The sequence below is a fragment of the Talpa europaea genome (assembly GCF_964194135.1).
Source record: "Talpa europaea genome assembly, chromosome: 4".
NCBI lineage: Eukaryota > Metazoa > Chordata > Mammalia > Eulipotyphla > Talpidae > Talpa > Talpa europaea.
The window spans coordinates 33,031,829-33,050,813 of record NC_140070.1 but is presented as its reverse complement, the minus strand read 5'-3'; the positions used below and the strand labels follow the sequence as shown (position 1 = coordinate 33,050,813).

Below are 18,985 nucleotides of genomic sequence, written 5' to 3'. Positions count from 1 at the left end.
CTATTGGCCATAGCTGCTGCCTATCCTCAGATTCCCATGGCCACACAAACAACTCCCTTCTAAAGAGAGGACATCTATGGCCTGTACCTCTCCAGGAGCTCATTATTCTCTTGCTACATTCATTCCAGACTTTGGGCTATTGAGGGGAAGTGTTGCCAGTTGAGGACAGTCTCAGAACTCTCACATAGTCACTAACATCCTTTCTCTCTTGTAGGAATTATTCAAACTGAGTTCCAGGTCATAGGTACTTGTTCTGTGTCTAGGTGATACATTTTGTTTATAACTCCTAATCAGAGAGTTCAGAATTGCCATAATACAGAAACCCAAAGATAGAAGAAAACACAGAAAGGCAAGAAAGTAACACAAAGTATAAGTCAAAGCAATGTAAGAAATGTTAGAAAAGTCAGAAAAGATAATCAAAGAGATCTAATAAAATTTAGAAAAACAAGTTAATGAGCCCAGAAATAATATCAATGAACAGAAGGCAAAAATGAACCTTAAAATAAGAAAACAAAAGAAATTTAGCGGTAAACAACACAATAGATAAGAACGCTAGAAAAAGCTATTGAAGTAGAATAGATAAATTGGAGGATGAATCAGTTACCTTAAAGAGAGTAATGCACTAAGCACCAAGTGGAGGAAGAGCAAGAAATGAGATGCCAAAAAAAAAAGAAAAATGAAGAGGCAATTTGAAAGCATTTCCAGCAAATCCACTCCTGGTATCTACCAGAAGGAGGCAAAAACACTAATTTGAAGGAATATGTGTGCTCCTTCGTTATTATTAACACCATTTACAATAACCAAGTTATGGTAGTGACCTATATGCCAGCACAGATGAGTGAATTAAGATGTTGTGGTACGCAAACATTCAAACACAGAGGCAGAGGAATACAATTCAGCTCTAAAAAATGATGAACTCTTTCCATTTGTCACAACATACCTGGAAATGGAGGGAATTCTACAAAATGAAATAAACCAAAAGCAGAAAGACAATACTGGATGATTTTGCTAATATGTGGATACAGGGAAACAGAATCAAACCAAACCAAACCAAACCAAAAGCAAGTCCTCAAGCTACCAGTGGGGATGCTAAGGTAGGAGGTGACACAATGGACTCAGTGGAAGACTACTTGATGCCTTGATGGTGCCTTTGGTGCAATGACATACATCTGAAGAAGTGGGATCCTATATTTTCTTTGTCACATACTATATTTATACTTAATAAACCATTGTTAATAGTTATTAAAAAGTAAACATGAATTTCTAAGAAGATGAAAATGCAGACACACATTTAAGCTTTTCAGTTTCCTTTTCCACAGAGTTTTGTAAAAAAAATTATCTACACTATTAACTGCTTTAATTTTTTTTTGTTTTGCAATGTTTCTGTATGTGTGCATGTGTATTTGCTTTAACCTAAAAGTTAAAATAGGAAATCCAGAGTAGTATGGTTAAAAATAGGGAACTGCCTGCTACTAAACATATTGTGAATTCCTATTTCCTGATTTCCAATTCAGTCCTTGTACTTGAAAACTGTAACATGGACTACTATTACCACGAACTTCACCAGCAAATGGCCTATTTCCTGCGGAGAAAATGCCCTTTATAACCATTATGTTGCCCCTGAATGCATTTAAAATGTTAAGCTTTTGAAAAACAGCGCTGATACTGGCAAGCTTCCATGTGTTTTCTGTGTGCAGCGAGTCATGTAAGGGCGCCCCTGAACTTCAAACCTGGTCGGCATCCACGAAGTTACTGCCGTCCCCACAGCACCTTGCACCCAACACTGATGTCCAGCTCCTTCTGAAGCTCAGGCAGCTCACCCGGCCCTTTCCTCTCCCCTCCTTCTCATCTCCCTGTTCCTTTCCCTCTTCTCTCCTTCCCCTCTCCCCCTTCTTCCCAACCCCCTCCCCCATCCCTCTCTCCACCCTTCACCACCCCTCGGCTCAGCTCGCTCCCCCCAACCAGGACCTACAGGTAGGGCCGGAAGCACGAGCTCTAGCAGTTCCGCAGCCGTTCAGCAGTCAACCGAAATCACCTGGCCAGCCGCCCACACAATGCTGCCTCTCTTGCTGATCCTCTCAGTCCTGGGTCGGCTAACTTCTGCAAACTACAGTAAGTGAAACTTCCTTTTCCATAGGAGGTTTTCCTGTCACAGCGCCCCTGGGCGTGAGGCCATCACCTTTCTCAGACCAGAAATCCAGGACAAACTGGGAAGAGTGCAGAGGAGCAATGTCAAAACCTGCCTAGTTTCAGCAGCCAGCTGGACCTGCTGGTTGTTGGGCCGAGAAGGACGGGAGTTGCCCTGGCTTACCTGACCTGCGCCTAAGGAACAGGGAGCCCCTACCTGGGGAGGTGGGAAATGACAAAGTCTGGAGGAGGTGTGGGCACCAACACACTTCTTCACTCACTTTGGGCTGAGGTCAAGTCCCAAATTGTCTAGATAGTGGTAAGGTCATGCTCCCACTTCTAGAGGAATCTCTTCCTAGAATCCTGATAAGTATGATTGTGTTGCTGTGTATCCTTGGGGTGGCGGCGCCTTGGAAGTTCAAAGAGTGACGAGCAGGAAAGGGCCAATAAATTGTGAATGGGGATGCTGCTGTATAACATGGGGAATGTTCACACCTATTTTCCTTGCTGCAGATTCTGAAACATCCCTTCTACAAATAACAATACCACAGAAGATTCAGACCAACAGGACTGATGGCGATGAATCAGAAATGCATGTAATTATGAAATCAGGTTTCTAAAAATATTTTTTTATTTTTCTTGAACTATATCAATCAATTCATGCATATCCCTTGTGAAATTTTGTGTTCTAATTACTGTGTCTAAGAACCATTTGGTTTGAATGAGAGCGAGTGTATTGATTTTTTTTCATTTCTCAAGTAACTTAAGAACATCATGAAGGTATTTAAAAACCTACACTAAGAAAAAAACACTGCAAATTACTACCACACAAAATGAATATAGTCCTTTGGACTTTTTTTCTAGAAAATAATTACCTTATACCATGATTTTATTTTTATTTTTTTATTTTTTAAATAAATAAATCTTTATTTTTTTAAATAAATTTTATTTTTATATTCCCCATACAATTGTAACCCCCTTATTTTGACCCCAATCCCTCCCCTCCCCACCCCCCCATAGAGTGTCTCTGGTTCATAGTTTTTTGTTGATTTTGATTTTTACTTTCTTATAGTTATTCATTTTCCTGGTCCCTTATTTAAGTTTTCTAGATTCCTGCTATGAGTGAGACCATCCGGTGTTTTTCTTTTTCTTTCTGGCTTATTTCACTGAGCATGATCCCTTCCAGCGCCATCCATGTTGCTGCAAATTGCATGAGTTTATCTTTTTTGAATGCTGAGTAATATTCCATGGTATATATGGACCACATCTTCTTGATCCAGTCATCTATTTTTGGGCATTTGGGCTGTTTCCAAAGCTTAGCTATTGTAAACAGTGCTGCTATAAACATAGGGGTGCAGGTGCTCTTTGGAATTGATGTTTCTGTGTCCTTTGGGTAAATACGTAGGAGTGGAATTGCTGGATCATATGGAAGCTCTATGTTTAGTAGGTCAAGAAATCTCCACACAGCTCTCCATAGTTATACCATGATTTTTTAAATGATAATATATAAAAGATAATATGCAAAGAATCTCTTCATGCTATATTTGCATACTTGCATATGTAAATCTTTGTGAAAATGACAGTAATGATATTTTTAATCTGATTAAAACAGTACAGCAGGTACAGTAATCTCTCCTTGGTGATTTCACTTCCCATGGTTTCAGTAACAGTGAACCGTGATTCAAAAATATTGTATATAAGATGTTGTTTTCACAGAGAGAGAGCACATTTACATAACTTCTATTATATTTTGTTAGAATTCTTCTATTTTATTAGTAGTTGCTAATCTCTTAATCATGAATGTAACATCAATTTTAGACATTTAGTTTAGTAATTCTTTTTTTTTTGTATAAAGGATTGTTAACCTAAAATCTCAAGAGGCCACTAAACGCAACACACATTTATTTGGTATGAAATAATTGCAATTCAGGGAAACCAGATATATACAGAAATACAAATAGTGTCCCATATTGGGGCAAAGTTTAAGGCTTTTTTTAGAGAGAGATAGTCAGGTGAAATAACCACAAGGCAAATTCATCAGATGGAAGAATCATAGGTAGGTAAAAAGTTCACTTTTATGAGTACTTTCAAACAAGATAATTCCATCTTGTTGGCTTCTTGGAATTATGGCAATGGAAGTGCCATTGTAAGGCAATTCCCCTAGTCAGGGTTACCCTGGCTTGATTTTATTTTCATTTATTTAAAAATTTTTTTTAAAAATATGTATGCATACAAGAACTGGGGTACGGGCCAGAGGTGTGGGGGGTGAGAGGATTCACCAGAGACAGAGTGGGGAACAGAACAGGCAGATTGACTGAAATACACTGCTGAGGGGAACAGCAGGCAAGACAGGAGAGGTCTGCTGTGCCATGTGGGTCACATCCCTGGCTGGGGAATTGAACTTGTGCTGCAGTGGCTGCAGATAGCTTTATAGTGCTGTATCTTAACATCCCCCACCCGCACCACTAGGGAGGCCCTGTCTTGATTTTAGAATGACTCCACTTATGTTAAGGTTGCACTTTTATTGAGATTTTTTCTCTGAAAGAATTGTTGGTCAATGAATGAAAAGTATTATTGATCAATTATTGGATTGAATTTCTTCATGTGTTCAGTTTTTGAGTAAGGAAATATCTCCAAGTAAGGAGATATCCTTACTTGGAAGGCTTATGGGTCATGTCCCATGTATGTGTGTTGGACTGAGTGGGGTGGGGCTTCTTCAACAAGAGCACCAGAGAATAGGAGGGTTTATTGTCAGATTCCTTTAAGGGCAAGCATCATCTGAGGTTTCTTAAAGTCTCTGATGTGAAGTCACAGAAGTGTTTAGTAATATGTCAAAATGCTAATCAATGATTATCAGAGTTTTGTGCTTATAAAATTGAGTTTTGCAAAGAAGACAAAGTTTTACAACAATAAATTTCCTTAACAAACAAAAAATTCCAAATTCCAAATTGGAAAATAGACCTGGACCAACAGGCAACACCCAAAGGCAACGGCTAAAGAGATCAGAGATCCATGGGCTATCAGCATTTTTGTATGGTCTGTGCCCAAATTTTTTCTCCATTTCTATTTTGCCAGAAGTATTTTCCTGCCAAGTACAATAAAAGGTATTTACAAGAGAACAAGCTCCACCTTTTCAAGGTAGGATGTAGTCAACAATCAATTCTACTGTATAGTACAATATACATATAAGGGAGTCAAAATGAAACCAGAACACCTGCGACCTCAGCAATGGTGGTCTCTCACCCTGCTCTTCTACTACTGGTAGACTCTGGCTGTGGCTCCTCAGAACCCAGCAGCTTCCTTTTTATACTTGGTGCCTAGATTGTAGAATGGACCAGTCAGGTGCAGGCTATAAGCTGACTGGTGCTAAATGGTCCAATTAGCTATAGGATTAAAAATGGTCCAATCAGATTTATAGCTGGGTTGGGGGCTGAAAGAGAATATAAGGCAGGACCAGAGGGAACTGAGAAACTTTGTTCTATCTTCTGAAGAAAGAAGAAAAAAGGACCAGCAGCATCCAGCAGCTGACCTCCAAGGAAGGAAGAGAAGCTGAAGACCTTTACATGTAGAGACTGGACTGCAGTTTGCCTCTGACATTGCCTGAAAGGAACACCAAAGATCCCAGGTGTCTCAAAAAGCTGTTTGTTGTTGGCGTTGGCCAACAAGTCACAAAGAACTGTTAACACTTAGTGTCACTGACACTGCCTCTGGGTCACCAGTAGTGAACATCACTTCACTACAGGCTGGTACTGTCCAGTGTAGACCTAAAGCCTTGAAAATCTTTCTTGAATCTAAAAGCCATTTCCTACTTCTAATTCTACTACTAGTGCTACACTTGATGTATGTGAATCATAAATAAAAATTAGACTAATTTCTAATTAGTTACCAATATTTAAAATAAATCAATAAAGTTATCATTCTTACTAATTACCTGATGTCTTTATCAGTGTTTTCTATGTTCATAAAATACCTTTTAAAATGTTCTAGGATAGTTTTCTGATAACTGTCAAGTCATAAACTGAGTTGGGTTAGAATTTTCAGTTTACTAAAAAATTGTATTTAAATAGAGCAAAAATTATTACATGGGGTTAAATGAACTTATAAGAATGCTAAAATAATTTATTGATTTTTAAAATATACATAGAAACAGAAATTTAGTTTCATTTTAAATTTTTGTCATGAGTCACATACAAATACAGTCGTGGGATGATTTTGGGGTGAGTATGCCTTCATATATTCCTTTTTATATAAGACAAAAAACTACAGATTAAAACATGAAAAAAAATCAGAATAATTTTGGGAGATACCAAAATTTTCCAATTGCTGTAAAATTTTTCAATTGCTGAAAACTGAATTAAGAAGTAGATTCAATGGTAAAATAACCAGAAATTGTACTGTCAAACGTTGATTGGAGAAGAACATTAAACAGATATTTTGGTGAGATAGACAAGGCAAATGAACAAATTAGAAATATCTAATATTAAAAATGAGAAATAGATGAAGGTATAAATAAAAATATTAAAAAATATATGAGTACAAATTGTTGCTTAAAGTAAATTCATAAAAATATCACAAATCTGACATAAGATTAAATAAACAACTCTTTATGTAAGAGAAGGGGAAGAGGGCCTCCCTGGTGGCACAGGGGTTTAGGCACTGTACTATGGAACAATCCACAGCCTCTGCAGCACGAGTTCGATCCCCAGCCAGGGAGATACCCACATGGCTAAGCAGACCTCTCCTGACTTGCCCGCTGCTCCCCTCAGCAGTGTATTTCAGTCAAATCCTCCTGTTCTGTTCCCCACTCTGTCTCTGGTGAATCCTCTCACCCCTCCACACCTCTGGCCTATACCCCAGTTCTTGTGTTCATAAATAAATAAATCTTTTAAAAAAAGAGAGAATGGAAAGAAGCAGGACTATGAAGAAAGTGACTGCAGTCGGAATGATGAGGGACTTATTAAATGTGGACTGTCCCTGAAAATTGGTAACTTTGTGTGAGATGGTCTTTTGTAAGTAGAGCAGTGGATAAAGAGGATAGGAGATGCAGAATGGAGGTAGTGCTTATGTCATTGAGGGACTACTGCCTTAAATCTTAAATGTGGAATTAGAGATAAATTTTAATTTATTTGTGCTAGTAACTGCATAGTACAAAAAGTTAAAATCAGTTTTCTTCAGAAATTACTCAACTTCTTTAATGTAATGATTTTAAATTAAAATTTCATTATGCTACTTAACAAACACTAATGACTATGGCTTTTAGTTTTGAAATTGATTTAGACTTTTGATTTTACTTATATTTAATTGTGACTAAGTCGGTCGTACAATCCAACACGGAAGAAATATAGTCGTCTACTTCTTTATGAATATGCAATTTTGAGACATTTGTAATGAAATCTATGTTTGTATTAAAGAGCACATGGATTTTTAAAAAAGATTTATTTATTCATGCATACAAAAACTGGGGTACAGCCAGAGGTGTGTGTGTGTGGGGGAGCACGAGAGGATTCACCAGAGACAGAGTGGGAGAGTGGGGAACCGAGCAGGCAGATCTGCTGAAATACGCTGCTCCGAGCAGCTGGCGTTAGGAGAGGTCTGCTGCGCCATGTGGGTAACTCCCTGGATCAAACTCGTGCTACAGTGGCTGCCGATAGAGTCACAGATTGTGTCATGACCCCTTGTGCCACCAGGGAGGCCCAAGAGCACATAGATTTTTTTAAAATGTGAGGGAGTGTAGGGTCCACGGGCAGAGTTTTCTCAGTTTCGCAGTATTTTTTGCAGTGATCTTCCAGCCAGTTGGTCTAATAAACAATAACATGTAGACTTGATATGCAGTCCCCATGTGTGGAGAGCAGTAAATAATGTAACTTTAATATATAGTTTGCATGATCGGAAACATGCTTGCCTAAAGTAGGCCAAAACTTCCCTCTGCTGGCTTTGTCTGTAAATCACATAAAAGCTAATAGGGCTCCTGGGGAGGGGCTACTCGCAGGCCATATGCAGCCAGTTGCTGGCCTCTCACTGGGCATGGGGCCACTGCTGAGGCTGGACATTGCTGCTGTTGCTACTGCCATAGCGGGCCACCCGGGGGCACTGGGCAGGGCTGTTCCACCAGGTCAGCCGGACAGATAATGCTGTTGCTACCTGTGTATTTCCTGTACCTGTAAGAAAGACTTGTTCCGGTCTCCCCACACACAGGCTTTCTGACTTGGTTTCTTGTCTGCCACCGTGGAGACCCCCACAATCTTGTAGCTGAGGCTGGACAGAGAGGCTGGAGCAGGTAACAGTCATAACAGTGATAGAGCATGAGAACTTTGGTGGAGGGTGGGCAGGGCATGTGCAAATGTTGAGTTGTGAAGCTAAGTTGTATGCCCAAAAGTATATAGAATTGTAAACAAACCGTGAATCAATAAAATGTAATTCCAAAAAAATTATGATTGTCTTTTAAGAATTTGACATTTCTAATAATTTCTTTCTCTTTGAATATTTTGTTGCAGGTTACGTATGCCATCAAATTTGACAGAAAAATATATACTATCCATCTTGAAAAACAGTAAGTGACCTTTTTTTGGTACACTTATTTTTAGTTCTTAAACTTTTGCACTCACTGCTCTTAATTGAGCCAAAATAAAAGCATGAAGATCATATTTATTTAAAATATTATATCTTCCTTGTGAGGCAGACTACAATTTCAGTCTTCATCTTGAGATTTTAAATTTAGTATTTAAGCCAAATCCTAATTATGCAAATATTTTATATATGCCTGATAAATGAAATTATTCTATGTACCTTTTAAGAATAAAACACAATTATAACAAATAGGAAAATAATTTTATTTGTCCATGTTTAATTTTGTTTTTCCTGTCATTTTACGTATTTATATGATTTTAAGCATTTTACTAATTACACTAGCTGTTTCTTCTCATTTTGCTATAGTACATATTTTTAGTTTCTTAAATTTTGTTTCTTATTTTTACTCTGTAAGGAAACCAATGTTAATAACCACGTGATTACCTTTGTATCATATTTTATTCTAAATTTCATCTTTCCCTAAAAAATACAGAAATCTACCCCCCAAATTGACAGAAACAGAAATAGTGTTTTGTGACTGGCAGCTATTATTTAATAATGGTATTTAATTTTTGCTTTATGTCAATATATTTACTAATCCTATGACAGATATAACAACCCATAGGATGTAATATTGATAAGTAATATAGCTATTTCCAGATATTGTCACTATAGTGCTTTATAATAAACATCCTCAAATATATATATATATAATACATATTGGAATATTTTTAGAGTTGATAACAGTGTATGGAGCTCTGTATCAAAAGTATGAGTAATTATAATAATCATAGTCATAATAATAGTAAGTACATTTATTGAGTGCACACTATTTGCCCTGTGTATTTCTAAGCAATTTGCATGAACTAATTGATTTAATTTTGTAACAATCTCTAAGATAGACATTGTTTATTAACCACAATTATACTATGTTATGATTTTTGAGACATATTACCCATTACTTTGTGAAAAGACTATAGCAATTTAGATTTCTAAATGCTTCATGTACTAAATTATTTTTTCTCATTTGAAGGTCAGTTTCTTTTTCCCTAAACAATTTGTCTGAATGTTTACTGGCTATTTGCATTTTCCTATATGAGGTTTGTCTGTTCATATGGTTTCCCATATCTATTTATTATTCTTCTAATGCACTTTGAAATTTTAGGTTCACAGCAAATTTGAATGGAAGGTGTAGAGATTTCCCACATTCTCCCTGTCCCCACAATGTACATGTCCTCCATTATCTACATATCTTACCAGAATCATGTATTTGTTAAAATTGATTATCACACATTGGCACATCATTGTCAATCACCTAAATAAAGTTCACAGTTTATATTAGCCCAATATTTTGATTGGCTTTTCTGAATGATTAAAAATATAAAAAGAAAATTCTGAGAATGATATTTACTATAAATTTCTTACCATGAATGACACATATGTAATAATTTTACCTACATATTTTAAGAATTGTGAAATCTGTTATCCCATGGCCATATCTATTCAATTCCCTCACTTACCAGTGCTAATCACAAATACAGTAACACATATTCCTTGGTCATATTTTTATTTTTATTCGTCTATAGGCCTAGAGATCAATAACAAATCATAATATTGTGTTATTTTATACAAACATCATGGTACATTATGCATATTCTGTTATATAGTTTATCTTAATATTATGGACCACATTGGCTCAAATTCTTTTCCATTTCCTCTATTTTATTTTCTTCCATATAATTCTGAGTTTCTGTCATTAAAAACTGAGGTGTAAATTATCCCTAAATTCCCCATGCCACAGTACTTTGATTTGAGTATGTAAGGTTACCTTTATGGGTGTGTGATCTCTCAGTAACACATGGTTACAAGGATCTGTCCCTGGTTCAGTGCTTAGCTGTTGCTGTCCTCAGATTCTTAACAAATTTCAACAAGAATGCTCACAATTTTTGGTTTATCTTGGGCTATGCAGTCTGTGGCTATGTGACTACTTTTAACCAATGAAATGTTAGCCCACCTGATTCAAAATGAGATTTAAAAAGCTTGTATATTTTTCTGTTCTCCTTGTTTTTCTGCCATCCTCATGAGGATTTGTTTAGCTAGCTTACAGGAAGACACTGACAGGTGTAGTACAGATAAGATGCCCAAATCATCGCTAGATCTGCCAAAATTCAGCTGTGCTCCAGAAAATTGAGCAAGCCTGGCCAGAAATAACACAACTACCATGCTTATCTAAATATGACCCAGGAGTGTGAATGATAGGAATTAATTATTATTTTATATGTAGTTTTGATTAAGTGGTAGTTTGCTATGCAGTGCTTGACATAATATTATTTTTAATAGTATTAATTTTTATTAGGTAATGTTGGTCCACAACTCTGTGTATGGTTTAGGAGTATAGGTTCACATCTCTTCAAATGTATATTACCACCTCACATATACCACCATAGTATCAATAATCATGCACCATAGTACTTTGGGTCCCTTAGCCGCTGTGAGGCTCAGGCCCCTCTGGTATTTGCCCCATGGTAGCCTCAACTGTGCCATGTTATTATTAAAGTTTGTTTAGACTTATTTTTGTCTGCTTTTTGCTTTATTTATTTATATTCCACATATGAGTGAAATCACCCAATATTTGGCTGTTTCTAATTTATTTCATTTAGCATAATCTCTAATCCATGTTGTCACAAATGACAAGAGTTCATCCTTTTTATAGCTGAATTGTATCTCATTGTGTGTACATATCAAATTGTCATTATCCACTCACCTGTCATTGGGCACTTAAATTGTTTCCATAAATGGGCTATTATAAATAATGCTGTAATGAACATAGGGTGCACATAACTTTTCAAATTAGTGTTTTTGTGTTCTTTAGATAGATATCTAGGAGGGAAATTGCTGGAGCATAAGGTAGATACATTTTTAATGTGTTGAGAACCAGCATATTGCTTTCAATAGTGTTTGGACCAATCTACATTCTCATGGCATTTTGCTTTGTGTAAAATACAATTTTAACAGTGTTTTGTCTTCAAATCCATGAACAAGGAATATATTTTAATTTTTGTGTATCTATTATTTCTTTTAATAATGTCTTACAGTTTTTGTTTCACAGGTCTATAGTCTTTTTAAAGTTTACTCCTAGATGTGTAATTCTTTGTAAATGACATATTTTTCCTGATTTCTTTCAAGTTAGTTATTTGCGTATAAGAATGCAACAGATTTTTGTTATTGATTTTGTAACCTACCACTTCATTGTGCTGATATATTACTTCTAACAGTTTTTAGTGCAGTCTTTAGTGTCTTTTGTGCATTTTATTAATAATTGGCAAATAGGGCTTCCCCGATGGTGCAGCAGTTGAGTGCTAGGCTGTGAAGCTGCCTACACCCTCTGCAGCACCGGTTTGATCCCCGGATGCCGGCGAGTGTCCCACATGGCACACAGACCTCTCCTGCCGCACCCGCTGCTCCCCTCAGCAGTGTGTTTCATCAGTCTGTCTGTTCTGTTTCCCGCTCTGGCTCTGGTGAATTCTCTCACGCTCCCGAGCTTCTGACTGTCCCAATGCTTGTGTAAATAAATAAATAAATCTTTAGAAAAAAAAATAATTGGCAAATAATGATAGTCTGACTTCTTTTTCAGTTTGGATTACTTTTATATTTTTCTTACCTAATTACTCTAGCTCAGATTTCCAATACAATGATGAATACTAGCGGTGAAAGTAATCATTATTTTTCTTACATCTGAGTTTTAGAAATAGAAAGGAAAATACTTCAGTTTCTCACAATTGATTATGCTTGGTCTTTATTATGCTGAGGTATGTTCCTTCTCTTTCCTATATTTTGAAGGTATTTATCACAAATGGTTGTTGAAGTTATCAAATACTTTCCCTGCTTCATTGATATGATCATGACTTTTTTCTTTCCTTTTGTTGATGTGGTAAATTAACTTCATAGATCTGCAGATATTGAAGGATCCTTTATTCCGTGTATAAATCCCACCTCGTCATGATGTATGAATCTTTGAATGTATTGTTGAATTTGGTTGCTAAGATTTGGTTGAGAATTTTACAGCTATGTTCATCAGAGCTATTGGCTGGCAGTTTTACTAGTTTGTAATGTCCTTTTTTCCTTGTGATATCAGAGTAATGTTGGTCTAATATGTTTGGAATCATTTTCTGATGTTCAGTTTTTTCTAAGATTTTAAGCAGTGGAGGTATAATTCATATTTGAAGAATTGATAGTACTCACTTGTGAAATATTTAGTCTGGGTTTTGGTTTTTGGATAACTTTTGATTACGGTTTCAATTTCCTTGCTTGTAATTCATCTATTGAGATTTTTTATTTCCTTTTGATTCAGTCTTGGAAGGATGTGGGCTACTAAATGTTCTTTTATTCTAATTTATCTAATTAACTCACATGTAAATGTTAATACTAGTTTCTTGAATTATGCTCTGCATTTTTGAGATGTCAAAAATCTGCATTCCTAAATGCAAATAACTGGAAGAGAAGGAAATCAAGAAAGTGATCATATTTATAGTAACATCAAAAATTATAAATTCATAAAAATAAAACTAAAAAGGACATGAAAGACCTTTTCAATGAGAACTATAAGTCATTACTACAAGAAATAGAAGCACAAGGAAATGGAAAGATCTTCCATGCTCATGGTTTGGAAGAATAAAGAGTGTTGAAATGACCATCTTACCCAAAGCAATATATAGATTCAATGCAGTCCCTATCAAAGTTTCAATGGAATTCTTCAAAGAAATAGAGAAAATATTACTGAAACTTGTCTGGAACAACAAAAGACACCAAATAGTTAAAGCAATCTTGACAAAAATAAAAGTGGAATGAAGAGATCAGTCCCAGAGTCTAGACTCTAAACCAGATTATGTTTCCTGCATCCTAAATGTATGTTACATTGTTCTTACAAGTATTTGAAAATTTTCTTTTTATATCTAAGATGTAAATCCAAGTTTCACTTTCACTGTGAAGCAACTATAATGCATTTTCTAAATGTTATCAGAGTTGGTTTTATTAGTTAACACTGCTGCATTTTTATTTTTCCTTTTCTTGCAATTTTATGTGGAATAAGGTATTGTACAGTTATAATAATTTTGGATTATTTTGTTAGATCAACTATGTACACTACATGCTTTCTGAATCTGGACATAGCTTCAAGTTGGTCTTTTGTCATATTGAATGACATATTGTCAATGTGTACAATTTGTGCATCTTATTGTTTTTCCATAAATATTTGAGTTTATTATAGTCCATCTTCACTGAATTTTCTATATGTTTTGTGTGTGTTCATGCCTGCATGCTTGTGTGTGTGTGTGTGTGTGTGTGTGTGTGTGTGATGTGATGTATTAATTTTCCCTGGTGCCATAAGTCTCTTTTAATTTTTCTTTATAGTTTAAAATTCTTATACATATATTTGTTTTATGGGAAATCTTTGTTTCATTCTGGGCTTTACTATTTTGCCCTCTATATCGTTTTTTTTTCCTATAATAATTTCCAAGTCTTTACTTTTGCTGTTTAGTTATCATTATATATTCTCTTTATAGACTACCATCTAATTTCTTTAGTAATCAAATTACCCTTGGCACATTTATCCAGTTATTTAATTTCAACATCATGTAATTCAGTTAGATAATATACTTTTTACTTTAAATTAGCTCCTTTGAAAGTTTAACTTTTCTTGAAATGATGATTATTTTCTTTAATCAGTATTACTCCATAGGGAACTAAATTTTAAGTGCTGCCTTCTCCCTTTTCGTTGTTCATTTTCTTTATATTGGATGTTGTTTTTCTTTGACAGTCTATTGTATTTTTATGCTTACCTAGTTAAGCCAGACTGTTTTGTTGTTTCCTATAAAAGCAACAACATAGATAAGCTTGAAAGCCCAGAGTAATAAACTTGCAAATTAAATTTTCTCATTTTAATTATTCTTGATGTTTTTCTTTAATTTTTCAGTTTCTAATTTGTTTCTCTTGGGAACTGTGTCTGGATTCCCTATTCCACCATCTCCATTGACTTGCGTATGGTAATTAAAACATATCTCTGCCCTTGTGCTAGAATTCACTTTCCAGGCATTTGTACCTAAATCAGCCCATACCATTCAGTGCTTTTCCTTGAATATATGCAGATATGAACTTATGAATATCAGATTTTCTCTGGGAAGCTCTCCAATCTTGATTTTTGAATTTAAGAAAAGATAAGTTATCCGGAAAAAGAGAAAATAAGCAGATGTGTAAAGAGATGTCATAGTTGAAGAGAGTGAATGATATATTTCCTCTTTGATTCTAACCTTGAAATGTCTTTGGTATTTGGAATCCTTGAGTTATTACAGCTTTCCTATAATAAATGATGGTGTCAAATATTCCATAAAAATCACTATCTCTTCCATAATAATTTTATGCTTTCATAACCTATTCATAACAGGTTTGTATATGAAAATCATTTAACTTATGAAATTTAAGTAAAACACTAATATCCTGTCCCCTCCCCGCAAAAATACTTTAAGAAGTGTGGTATTCTTCTACAATATTTTCCTTTCTTTCTCTACAAGAAAGACACATTCTAGGGAGGGTTCATGCCTTTTCCCAACTCCACATGAAGGCTGAGTACAGCTGAACTTAGGGTAAACTTGTTAATAACATTCATTGTGTTTTATGGCACAACAGAAATTCATGAAAACTAATGAAAAACCATATATTTTCTTCTTGTTTCTATGAATCCAGGACTCCTTATTAGCCAATTTAACTAACATATTTGTGCATGAGATTAATGACTGAATCTCAAAGGCAAATGTTTCTGTGAAAATCAGGAAATCTTGATTTGTACCAGATATAGGTCTGTATCATCACAGCATTCATACCAATATCTGGTTATACTGGCTATTTGTTCTTATATACACAATATACTATCAGGAAACAAAGATAATGGAAGGATGACTCTAATTTTGGGGTGTTTAAACTTGGAAAATTTAAAGTAAATTTTGCTTAATTTAATGATTATGGAAGTTAATTTTATTCATTATATTATTACAGTAACATATCTTTTTTTGGTTGAATTAGGTCATTTTTAGACTCTCATTTTCTTGTGTATTTATACAACAAATCAGGAATATTATACACACAGTCTCCATTTGTGAAGGTAAGTCTTGGAGATTTACATGTTTTTTAATGTGGCTAAGGTATTGGTGGGAAGAAAAAAATTCTTTATACTCTACAGAACTATCAAATACTAAGAACACATAGTGGATAGAACAGCTCTTTTTAAAATTTTTACACAGGAATCATTTATCAAAAAAAGTCATTTAAACTAACTAGAAGTATTAGTAGGATTTTGAGATGAAAGGAAAAATAGTTTTCAAAAGAAATAAGTTGTTAAACACACTGATAAGTTTTTTTTTTAAGATTTATTTATTTATGCGTACAAGAACTGGGGTACAGGCCAGAGGGGTGTGTGTGTGTGTGTGTGTGTGTGTGTGTGTGTGTGGATTCACCAGAGACAGAGTGGGGAACAGAACAGGCAGAATGACTGAAATACACTTCTGAAGGGAGCAGTGGGTCAGTCAGGAGAGATCTGCTGTGCCATGTAGGTAGCTCCCCTGCCAGAGATCGGACTCGTGCTTCAGTGGCTGCAGACAGCCTCGTAGGTTGCGTCCCAATCCCCTGTACCATCAGGGAGGCCCCACACTGAGAAGTTTTAATATATCATGTGATATATTAAATATTATTTCTGTTACAGGTACTTTTTTAACTCTAGCATCTCTTTCAGGTTCACTCTTAAGATTTCCATTTTTCTGTTTACTTTATTACCCATCTGTTCTTCCTGAATGGTTTTTATTCCAGTCCTTAGAATAATTTATGGTGTTTTAAATGCCCAGTCTGGTAATTCTAAAATCTTCAGTATCTGGTTCTGATACTTGCTCTGTCTCTTCAACTTGTGTGTATGCCTTTTGAAATACCTAACACAATTTTTTTTTTCTTGATAACTAGACATAATGTACTGGGTAAATGGAACTGCTTTAAGCTTGCCTTTAGCAACACGGTAACAGTATATAGGATTGGGAGACGTGTTCTGTAGTGTTATAATTCTCAGTTTTTAATTAAACTTATGCCTCTGGACTATGAACTTCACATGTACTTCTCAGCTTTTATTTAAATCCCGCCAAAGGGAGGTGGGACAGAATGGACTAGAATGGGCTGTAGTTAGTATTTTCCTCCTCTAGAGAGTTTCTGATCATAGTTTAGCAAGTTAGTTTCTAATCATGCAGCTTCCCGAAAGCCGAGGTGTCTTAGATTTTTCAAAATAGTTCTTTGCTCTCTACCCTAATGGGAGCTTGAGTAGATTCCCCCAGCCCCCAATATTTAATGTAGCCTCCTGGTCAAACTCCTGGAGGTAAATTTCACAAAATTGTGAGAACCCATGAAGTGTACCTTGGAGTTTTTAATTTTCAAATATACCCACTCTGTTCTTCTAATATTTTATTAGTTTATTAGTTAAAATCAAACTTTCCTACTCTGGCATGTTTTCTGCAACACTTTTCACTACTGATTCTCCACTCAGCTGTGCCTCCCTATGTCCCTCTTCTGCTGCTTCATTATTGGGGGTTGTGGTATGTCTATATGGTAGTTGTTTCCTTCTGCCATATTTCACGCATTGCATTTAGCATAATCCCCTCGAGTTCCATCCATGTCATTGCAAATGGCAAGAGTTAATCTACTTTTATAATTGTGTAATATTCATTTAAGTATATATACCATGTCTTAAAATACCCATTTGCTTATTTTCACTTAGGTTATTTTCATAATTTGGGTATTGTTAATAGTGCTGCAATGAACATAGGAGTGCATATATCACTTTGAATTAGTGTTTGTGCATTCTTTGGGTAGACCTATGCTAGATCTATTTTCAATACTTTGAGAATCACCTGTGCTATTTTCCATGGGGCTAGAAAAGTCAATATTCATACCGATAGTGTTGTGCAAGCTTCTGTTCTTCTCCACTTGCTTACCAACACTTGTTCTGGTCTTTTTGATATGGGTCATTCTTGCAGGTGTTTCATTGTAATTGTGACTTGCATTTCCCTGATGATAAGTGATGATGAACATTTTTTTCATGGGCTATCTATGTGTCTTCCTTGGAGAAATGTCTATTTAGATCTTCTGCCCATTTTTTTTTTTTTCGTGGGTTGTTACTTTTCGATGAGTTGTTTGTAGATGTGGGATATTATGCTCTTGTCAGATGTTATGATGTGCAATATTTTCTTCCATCTGATAAGGTGTCTTTGTTTTACTCTAGTTTCTTTTGCTTTGTATAAGCTTTTTAGTCTGATGTAGTTTCATCTGTTTTGCTTGATTTTTTTTTTGTTTGCTGTAGGAGTTAAGTCGCTAAATATATCACTAAAGTCATTGCCTATGTTTTCTTCTGTGTGTTCCATGGTGTTAACCCTTATATCCAAATTCTTTATTCCATTTTCATCTGATTTTTGTAGGTAGTGTGAAATAGTGGTCTATTTTTATTCTTTTATATGTGGCTATTCAGTTTACCCAACATAGCATTTTAAGAAACATATTTCTCCAGTGTATACTTCCACTCCTCTGTTGTAGATTAAATCTCTATGTATATTTTAATTGATTTATTAGCTCTTAATTATATTTCATTGGTCTCCCTATTTTTTTTTTAAATGTTTTGATTACAATAGCTGTATAGTAAAGTTTGAAGTCTGGGAGTGAGATACCAGTATTTCTTTTTTGTCATGATTACTTGGGCTATTCTGGGTATTGTTTCTCTAATTCATGTGAATCTCAATAATGTTTGTTCCATTTGATTGAAGGATGCCATTTAAACTTTGATAGAGTTGGCATTGAATCTGTATTTTTGGTAAGATGGTCATTTTAACAGTTTTAATTCTTCCAGTCCATGAACTGGGAATATCTTTCTATTTCTTTGTGACTTCTAATTTAGTTCTTTCCAAGGCTTGGGAAATTTTCCTCTATTATTTCTTTGAGTAAAATCTCTGTTCCTTTCTCTTTATGGTCCCCTTCCGGAATAGCCATTATCCTTATGTTGCATTTCCTAATTGTTTCAAATGAAGATGTCTTCATTTTTCTTCTTCATATTTCTCTTTCTTCTTCCACCTGGGCCCTTTGTGAATTATTTTCAAGGTCACCATTTCAGTCCTCCGCTCAGTCTAGTCTCTTTCCGTAGCTTTCTTCATAATTTTTTATCTTCTCTATTGAGCTTTTGATATCCTGCAATTCCATTATTTTCCACTTAAAACTT

General features: G+C 35.3%; 1 protein-coding gene across 1 annotated transcript in view; it reads left to right on the top strand.

The window, feature by feature from the left end:
- Positions 1-2,054: 2,054 nt before the first annotated feature.
- The window catches only part of LOC311170196 (A disintegrin and metallopeptidase domain 3-like), a gene marked incomplete at both ends in the record, with an annotated part of 74,788 nt that continues 57,857 nt past the window's right edge, over positions 2,055-18,985 (top strand). Inside the window, 4 exons of the mRNA XM_084232590.1 lie at positions 2,055-2,112; positions 2,641-2,723; positions 8,622-8,677; positions 15,769-15,847. Coding sequence (XP_084088716.1) covers positions 2,055-2,112; positions 2,641-2,723; positions 8,622-8,677; positions 15,769-15,847 — 276 coding nt within the window. The remainder of the gene's footprint in view (positions 2,113-2,640; positions 2,724-8,621; positions 8,678-15,768; positions 15,848-18,985) is intronic.